General features: G+C 64.0%; 1 protein-coding gene across 14 annotated transcripts; it reads left to right on the forward strand.

Annotated features, from left to right (window-relative positions):
* The first annotated feature begins 1,106 nt into the window (after positions 1-1,106).
* ELF3 (E74 like ETS transcription factor 3) lies at positions 1,107-5,928 on the forward strand. 14 transcript variants are annotated; one of them, XM_008544130.2, is made up of 9 exons: positions 1,107-1,299; positions 1,663-1,833; positions 2,183-2,404; positions 2,628-2,726; positions 2,897-3,016; positions 3,183-3,272; positions 3,419-3,535; positions 4,367-4,562; positions 5,140-5,928. In XM_008544130.2, exons 2-9 carry the CDS (start codon positions 1,671-1,673, stop codon positions 5,252-5,254), a joined length of 1,122 nt encoding a protein of 373 aa, XP_008542352.1. In that variant the 5' UTR covers positions 1,107-1,299; positions 1,663-1,670; the 3' UTR covers positions 5,255-5,928. The 14 variants fall into 14 exon arrangements, with proteins under 14 accessions (XP_008542352.1, XP_070458081.1, XP_008542356.1 ...); XM_008544128.2 differs by having other exon boundaries at positions 1,165-1,348; XM_008544133.2 differs by having other exon boundaries at positions 1,165-1,348; positions 3,189-3,272.
* Positions 5,929-8,588: the final 2,660 nt, after the last annotated feature.

Here is an 8,588-nt window from a genome sequence, read left to right on the forward strand (position 1 = left end):
TTCATGACCACAGACATGACGGACTCGCTCTGCACAGAGGGAAGGCGAGGGCTCGGGGCACAGAGGCCAGCATAGGACCCCGACGCCAGGAGAGGCTGGGGAGGGAAAGAGCACCAGCAGGTGGGTTTAAATCTCGGCCCCACCACTTAGCTGGCTCCGCGTGGCCTTGGCGGTTTGTCCAGCCCTTCCGAGCAGCAATTTTCTGTCTACACAGTGGAGAGAGCCACACGTCCGTTCCAGGGTCTTTGTGAGGTTTAAATGGAGAGGAGGTTGAAAGCGCCTGTAAACAGTCAGTTCATACTGAGCCTTCCCTTTTCCTTTGAACGGCGTGACCCCGTATTCAGGCCTCTGACCACTAGAGGGTGGCAGGCCGGTTCTAGTGACCTGGGCGGGTAAGGGGAGAGGGAGAGGAGATGGAAGATAAACGCATGCATGTGGATTCCAGCACCTCCAGCAGCTGGGGCACCGAGGGTCGGTCAGGGGCGGAGGGAAGAGGTCCAGGCAGAGTGAGGTCTCTCCAGCAGTGGCTGCAGCAACCCCGAGGTGGATGGGCCTGAGCAGGCAGAGAATATGCCAGACCCTGCCGGCACAGTGGATGCCAGCGAGTGGCCGGCCGCCCCCCCACCACCAGTAGCCCGTGAACATTGCCACGTCTGGAAAGCCTTCCAGCCTGAATCCTGGGCGTGGCGGGAAAAATCTCCACGTCTCCGTACTTCTCTCCCTACCAGGCCCCTTGGCCTCAGATCTCCAGGCTGCTGGGGGCTAGCACCCTTGGTGACCCAGTTCTGCCAGCGGTTCAGGGCCCCCGCCCGCCCCTCCCCTCCCCAGCCCATCCCTGGCCTGGCCCCCGCGAGGAATTTCCTGAGCCAGAGGGTGGCCGAAAGTACAGATGCCCACCCCGGCGACTCTCCCGCCGCCCGCCCAGGCCAGTGCCCTGTGCCCAACCCCAGAGGGTGCGGGGTGACAGACTCTGACAATCATTAAACCAGCCGGGCCTGATTTCCCAGCACCGCCTGCTCGGATCCAGGCCAAGTGGCACAAAATATGCAAATCACCCGGGGCCAGGAGCCCATTCTAAAGGCCAGGAAATCCCCTCGTCCAATGAGCCGCCAGCTCAGGTGACGCAGGTGCGCTATAAAGGCTGGGCCGGGAGGGGCTCCGGCTGCCTCTATTTAGGGTGGTGGGGGACGGGCTGGCGCCTACCTGTGGAACTCTGTGCCTCGTGTGGATTTCTCTCCTGCCTGTTGTCCCTTAATCCCGTCTGCCTGGCTGCCTTCCACGCCCGTACCCGCCACTCCGGTAGGACCTCCACCTGCCGTCTTCCCCAGCCTGGGCCTCGGGAAATCGGGTAGGGGTCCCATGGACTTGCAGCTCTAAGCTGGCCACTGCGGCAACGTGGTGCAGAGTGCCCAGGCAGGAGTGTCGGGTAGTGAGAGTGTCCCTAGGGGGACAGCGTGGCCACGACTCTGCCAGTCCCACCCAAGGGCCAGGTGGGCTGAGCCTTGGGCCCCCACCGGGCTCGGAGATCCTGGAGAGAAGGTATCCCAGGAAGCGCTGACCTTCCCGCCCCTTGGGGCTACTCTGGCCCCAGGCTCGGCTAGAGCAGGACGGCTGGAGGTGGGGAGGACCCGGCCCCTCACCAGCCTGGCCCTCTTTCCCCAGGGAGCCTCATGGCTGCGACCTGTGAGATCAGCAACGTTTTCAGCAACTACTTCAGCACTATGTACAGCTCGGAGGACCCCACTCTGGCCTCTGTGCCCGCTGCTGCCACCTTTGGGGCCGATGACCTGGTGCTGACCCTGAGCAACCCCCAGATGCCTCTGGAGGGCACAGGTGGGTCCCAGCAGAGTGGAATGGGGTGATTGGGGGAGGGGGAGACATCTATCCAAGAGCCTGTTAGGTAAATGGGGGACCAGCCAGGGATGAGGTTCTCCCGAGCAAATTCCAGGGCCAGCGGCCGGGTGGACCTGTAAGAGGCGGAGGTGTCAGGGGCGTGGGGGCTGGATTGTCTAAGTGAGGTGCGGGAAGGGTGACCAGACCACCACCTCCTACCCCTGCTCTTGAGGGGGCTTCTCTGAGAGGTGAGGGGGGACGCGCACAGAATCCCAAACGGGCGCCGGAAGGGGGCTGTGAGGGTCTGCCAGTGGCCGGAGCTGACTGTCGCCGTGCCGGCCCCTTGTAGAGAAGGCCAGCTGGTCGGGGAAGCAGCCCCAGTTGTGGTCAAAGGCCCAGGTGCTGGACTGGATCAGCTACCAGGTCGAGAAGAACAAGTACGACGCGAGCGCCATCGACTTCTCGCGGTGCAACATGGACGGGGCCGCGCTCTGCAGCTGCGCCCCTGAGGAGCTGCGTCTGGTCTTTGGGCCTCTGGGGGACCAGCTCTATTCCCAGCTGTGGGACCTCAGTGAGTCCAGGCCACTGGCGGGGAGGTCTGCCTCTTGCCGTCTGCTTCTCGGTCACGGAGGCTGGTCTAGTGGTCGGCCCGTACCCCCAGCTGAGGTCAGCAGGCCGTGGGAAGGACCCGGAGCCCCAGGCCAGTGGATGCAGTCAGCGAGACAGCCCCTGAGGGGTGAGGGGTGAGGGGTGGGACTCGGCCTGGGCTCTGACCCTCCTTCCTTCCTTCTCAGCAGCCTCCAGCTTTCCTGACGAGCTCAGCTGGATCATTGAGCTGCTGGAGAAGGACAGCACGACCTTCCAGGAGACCCTGGGAGACCCGGGCCCCTTTGGTGAGAACCCAGTTTCTCGCTCCTTCCCCAGCCCGTCCTGTCGTATCCGTGCCCTCCCTGCCCTGATTTCTGTGGCCCCAGCTAGAAAACCAGCAGGTCATCCCGCAGCTGGGTGGCCCCCTGTCCCGCCCTCCTCTGAGCCCTGTCTGAGCTCTTCCCTCCTCTTCCAGACCAGGGAAGCCCCTTCGGCCAGGAGATGCTGGACGACTGCCCACAGGCCAGCCCCTACTACCCGGGCAGCTACGGGGTGGGAGCCCCCTCCCCAGGCAACTCTGACGTCTCCACCGCAGGTGAGCCCTTGGTCACAGCCTCCCTTCCCCCAAGTGTCCCTGAGCCCTCGGCAACCCACACTCGAATCCAGGCTCTCTGGGAGGGACAGGAGCCTGCTGGGCAGGCAGCGTGTCCCGCAGAGGGTAAGTGGCTGGAGAGGGACTCACGCTGCCCTCCCTGCCCTAGGGACAGGGGCTTCCCAGAGCTCCCACTCCTCAGACTCCGGTGGAAGTGACGTGGACCTGGATCCCACCGACAGCAAGCTCTTCTCCAGCGGTGAGTGGAGGGAGCCCCCGTCCCCAGGGTGGCCCCTCAGGCAGTGCCCTGGCCTGCCCTTCCCCTCATCCCGCTCTCCCGCAGGGTCTTCCTGTGGAGGGGCGGCCCCTCACGCCCCCATGCTGACCGCCCTCCTCCCTCCATAGAGCCCTTTCCTGACTACAAGAAGGGGGACCCTAAGCACGGGAAGCGGAAACGCGGCCGGCCCCGCAAGCTGAGCAAAGACTCCCGGGACTGCCTGGAGAGCAAGAAGAGCAAGCACGGTAAGCTCTGCGGAGAGGGGCCGGGGGCCGGGGGCTCTTCTCCTGTGCCGGCTGGCTGTCCCAGAGCTCCTCGGCCATCCTCGCGGCTGCTCGGGGCCAGGGCTGGGCTGTGCTGCAGAGGAGGGGAAACTGAGGCTCCCGCAGGAAGGCAAGAGGGGCTGAGCCCAAGGGTCCTGCCACCCGCTCCAGCTCTCTCTGCGCATGCCCACGTCCCGCCCGCTGGGACAGCCCGGTGGTGTGAGGAGGCAGCTGGTGGGGGCTGGCAGGGCCCAGAGAGCCTTGGTGGGCTCAGGCGAGGAACCTCGGCCCCTGGACACCGGGCCGGCAAGGGGAGGCCTTTCTGTCCCCCAGTCTGAGAACATGGGCCTTGGGCCTCAAGGGTGCACCAGCCGCTGTAGCCCCCGGGTGGGTGGCCCCGTCACTTCCCCACCTCTGTGCTGTACGCACGCAGGCTCCCCACACTCTGCCTGGCTGCTTCCTTCTAGTGTCGGGAGTATTTCCCCAGGATGCTGTCCCCTCGTCCCCCGGGGCTGGGGCCACTCTGTGTCCTGTCCTTGCCGAGCTCTCCCCACCCATCGGTGCATTTGCTTTGTGACCGTGGCCCCCACGGGACTGGGAGCTCCTTGAGGCCATGGGGTGTCTCAGGGGCTCTCGTACCCCAGCCTGACATTTGATCGATATCTGAGCCAGCGAAACGGTGGGGCTGGGTGGGATACGGTCTTCCTGGGACTCCCGTCCAGCAGGCAGCTGGGGAGGGGCTCAGCCACCCCAGCACGTGGGCATTAGTGGGCGGGGCGCCGGGACCACAGGCTGATGGGAGTGTCCTCGCAGCCCCCCGAGGCACCCACCTGTGGGAGTTCATCCGAGACATCCTCATCCACCCGGAGCTCAACGAGGGCCTCATGAAGTGGGAGAACCGGCGGGAAGGCGTCTTCAAGTTCCTGCGCTCCGAGGCTGTGGCCCAGCTGTGGGGCCAGAAGAAGAGAAACAGCAGCATGACCTACGAGAAGCTGAGCAGGGCCATGAGGTGAGGGCGGCGGGGCCCAGGGACCACGGCCTCCGCCAGCTCTGAGGCCGGCGGCACGAGGACGCTGGCCTGGGTGAAATGAGACGGGGAGATTGGGAGGCTGGCACGTGGTGCCCGTGTCACCCCATCTGACAACAGCGTTCCTGGCGTGGTCTGCAGGCCCGTCCTAAGGGAGAGGGGCCGAGCAGTAGCCGAGGCCCACACTGAGGCCGGCTCCTCCCCTACAGAAGCATTAAGCTGCTTGTCTCTGGGCCTCGGTTTTCCCCTACGTACATGCATCAAGGGTGAGCTGGATGCCCCTGAAGTTCCCTCCAAGCCCTAAATCATGTGGTTTGCCGAGAGCCCCAGGACTCGGCCAGCCGGACACGTGAAGGCGAGGGCAAAACCGGGTCCTCTGGACCCAAGACCAGGTTGCAGCGCGTCGGAACCAAGTCAGCTCCTCCCCAGGGCTGGGCAGAAGAGGGAGCTTCCCGAGAGGGTCCGGCTCGGGTCAGCCGGGCTGGGGCCCCGTGGGGGCAGGTCACCTGAGGAAACTGGCCCTCCTGCCTGAGCCCCTCTGACCGCCCCCCTCCCCCAGGTACTATTACAAGCGGGAGATCCTGGAGCGGGTGGACGGCCGGCGGCTGGTCTACAAGTTCGGCAAGAACTCCAGCGGCTGGAAGGAGGAAGAGGTCGTCGGGAGTCGGAACTGAGGGTCCCAACCAGAGCCGGGATGCACGCACGGACATGAGGCCTGCCGCCCCTCCCACAAGGACCCCGGGCCTCCGCCGTCAGACTCGCCGCCCAGCGCTTTGCAAAGCAGCCGAGTCTCATGGACCCTGACAGCCTGGCCCCGGATTCGGGCCTGCGGCCTCTCCTCTCCGCCCTCCTCTCGGAATTACAAGCCCTGGGTTTGAAGGACTTTGCTGGCTGGGCGCTGGAGGCAGCTGCTTTCGTCTCAGAGTCTGGGTGCCTCTGACTCTATCAAGACTCCGCTGTGGACACCTTCCTCCTGCAGATGTGTAGACTGAGCCAAAGAGGCCGAGCAGGCTGGAGGGGCGCAGGGAGAGGGGACAGCATGGGTCCCCCGCACCTTCTTTTGGACTGGCTTCCCCCAGCACCTGGACTCCGCGGGCGGGGGTCGGAACACTCCCTAATTTATGTGCTATAAATACGTTGGATGTACATAGAGAGCTATTTTTTCTAAGATATTCCCCTCCCCATCCCTCTCCCGCTGAGCTCTGGTGGCCAGACTGACTGTCCCAGGCTCTCGCGGGGCCGGTGAGGGGCGGGGTGAGGCTGGGACCCTCAGTGGGGGCTCCTAGCTCCTTTCTCCTGGGAACGGAGGCAGAGACCTCCAATAAAGTGCCTTCTGGGCTTTTTCTAACCTTGTCTTAGCTACCTATGCTCTGAGATTTGGGCCTCCAGAGGGGAGAAGGTCGTGGGTCGGGGAGGGGAGTAGGGCAGGGGGTGTACGGGGCTAGAGGGGAAACCGAGGCAGGAGGCCTGGAGTCCCAGCCTGGTGGGGGCTGGGAGGAGGGCAGAGGGAGCAGCGAGGAGGGTCACGACAGAGACAGCGTCCGTGACTCCGTGCAAGCAAGGACACGAGCTGGGCCAGCCAAGTGCAGGCCGTCCTGCCGCCACCACACAGCCGCTCGGTGACCTTGGCCGAGTCGGAGCTCTCGCTGTGAGGCTGGGGTTGGACCCGGTGCTCCCTAAGAAGGCTGGAGTCAAGTCCCAGCCAAGCTGGCTGCCAGCTGAATATCTGTTACGTGAAGTCTATCTTTCGCTGTCTGACACAAGCTCAGAGGTATGATCTTGTGGAGAAAAACCAGCAAGACCGAGACAAGTCCTTGAGAACGAGGGGGCGGGACAGACGTGCGGCACCTGTTCTTCAGGGGGACGCCACTCCACCCGCTTAAGCCCAAGCGGAGAAGGAGACTTGTGTTCATTTTACAGATGCAGAAAGTGAGGCTCGGGAGGGCCAGTGGCTCTGCCCGGGTCACTCAGGCTGTCCCCTCGGGCTGTCCTGCAGCCTCCCTGGTGGCTCTGTCCTGGCTCGGGCTCTTGTGACCGAAAGCCCAGCAGATTCCAGAACGGTGCCACTGTCTCCACAGTGATAGCGCGTCCAGGTTTTAGGGAGGATGTTTTGCTGGTGGGAGCTGTATCCTGGTCTCCTTAGGAAGAACACCTTCCATCAGAAAGTTCTTAAGTTTGAAGCTTCATGTTCCAGGGAGTGTGTTAAAAATCCATTTCGTGAGTTTGAAATGCTGCTTAGATGTCTTAGAAATACCAGGTTATAAGCTGGAGGGATGTGGGTAAGGAAGGGATCTTAGAAAAAACAGGCATGCGTGTGTGCACGTGCGTGCGTGCATGTGTGTGTGCTTGCGTGCATGCGTGTGTGTGGAAGTGGGGCTTGCTCTGGAGAAGCCAGGCACAGTGGAAGGAAGAGTGGGGAGTGGGTTGGAGAGAGCAGGGGGGTCAAGAAAGAGCCCAGAATCTTCAGGAGCCACCTGGGCTCCAGCTTCCCTGCGGAAGGTGAGCAAGCGGCCGGGGAGGGAAAGGGATGGGCGGGGAGCGGCTGCCCCGCTGGCTGGGCCCCATCCGCCACCTCCTTCGGCAGCTTAGCCTAATCACATCCTCACTTCTTGAACACTCATACATGCTCGGTACCTGCCGCGTCTGGGGGCCTTCACACCCTGTTGAGGGGCCACCCTTGCTGCCTAACGTTCCAGCCTCGGAGCAGAGGACAAGCTAGGAGCCCAGGGTGTCCCTGCCACCTCTCCTTGGTCCCCGTTTTCTTCGGCTCTAAGAAGGAGACTCCAGCAGTGATGCACACATGGAGGGCCCGTGGGGAGCAGAGCGGGGACCTGGGGCCAGCCCCTCATCCTCTGCCGCAGGGCTGGGAGGCAGCTGCCTGCCTGGCAGGACAGGCTGACCTTTGTCCCAACATTTTCCTTTATGGGGTGCTTTCCTCATCGCACTATCTCGCTTGCTCCACAACACAGCCCTTGGAGGAGACTGGGCGTCCCCGTGTCCCTGACGAGGCCAGTGCTGGCCCAAGGTCACCAGCCAGGTGAGAGGGGACTGGAGCCCAGGACCCCGGCCCCCAGGTGCGAGCCCAGGGGGCAGTGCCACACGCTGGCTCTGCAAGGGGACCTGGGGAGACCCAGAGCAGCCCTGGGGAGGGGCCGGAAGGGAGGGGTCCTCTGCTGGCCCCGAAGGACACGTTTCTTCCTCAGGATGTCTTTGCCTGCACGGGGCTGTCCACCTCCTCACCACTCAGGACACCGCAGAGCCCGGCACAGATGCTTGGGCCGGCCTCTCTCATCCCCCGTTGGCGCCCTCTCTGTAGAGTGTCAGCCCCTGTCCCCCATTCCCACAGGCTGAGCCTCTGGCCCCTCTGGATAGACTCCCCCTGCAGACGGCCCCATCTGGCCCTGGGGGGTGGGGGCGGGGGGGCCTCTCCTCGGGTGTGGCCCGGCCGCTGGGATCCCGCCTGGAGCTGCTGCTCACCTCTTATCTGCTGCTGTGGGATCGTGTGCTGCCGGGCAGGTCAGAGGGAGGTCACCCTGCCTGCCGGGGGTTGGGTGTGCCTGCCAGGTCGTGCTTCAGTTCCCGGATTCTCCCCCGAGCCCGCCCTCCACCCAGGGAGGGCCGGGGACTCTGGCTCCTCTGTCCCCGGGGAACAGGGCAGGGGGTCATTTTACTCAGGGGTCTGGTGCATCTGCCCTTCACTCCGGCCAGCTGCACACACGTCTCTCCCTCCCTGAGCTGGGGGCGCCTCGTCCAGCTCAGAGGAGCCCCAGGAATATTTGCTAAACGGCCCTGTGACTCTCCCCACCTGGCCGCCGTCTCCCTCTACGCACACACCCACGCGTGCTGTGCTCTCACACACACTCACCCACACGCACTCAGGCACACTTGCACCCACTGGCACAGATCTACACTCACAGCCCACACACATTCTCGCACGCACCGAAGTCTCGCAGCCACACGCGCACACACGTCACAGTCACACCGGCTCACACGCTTGGGGGATTAAAC

Source organism: Equus przewalskii, chromosome 31, assembly GCF_037783145.1.
Source record: "Equus przewalskii isolate Varuska chromosome 31, EquPr2, whole genome shotgun sequence".
Taxonomy (NCBI): Eukaryota; Metazoa; Chordata; class Mammalia; order Perissodactyla; family Equidae; genus Equus; species Equus przewalskii.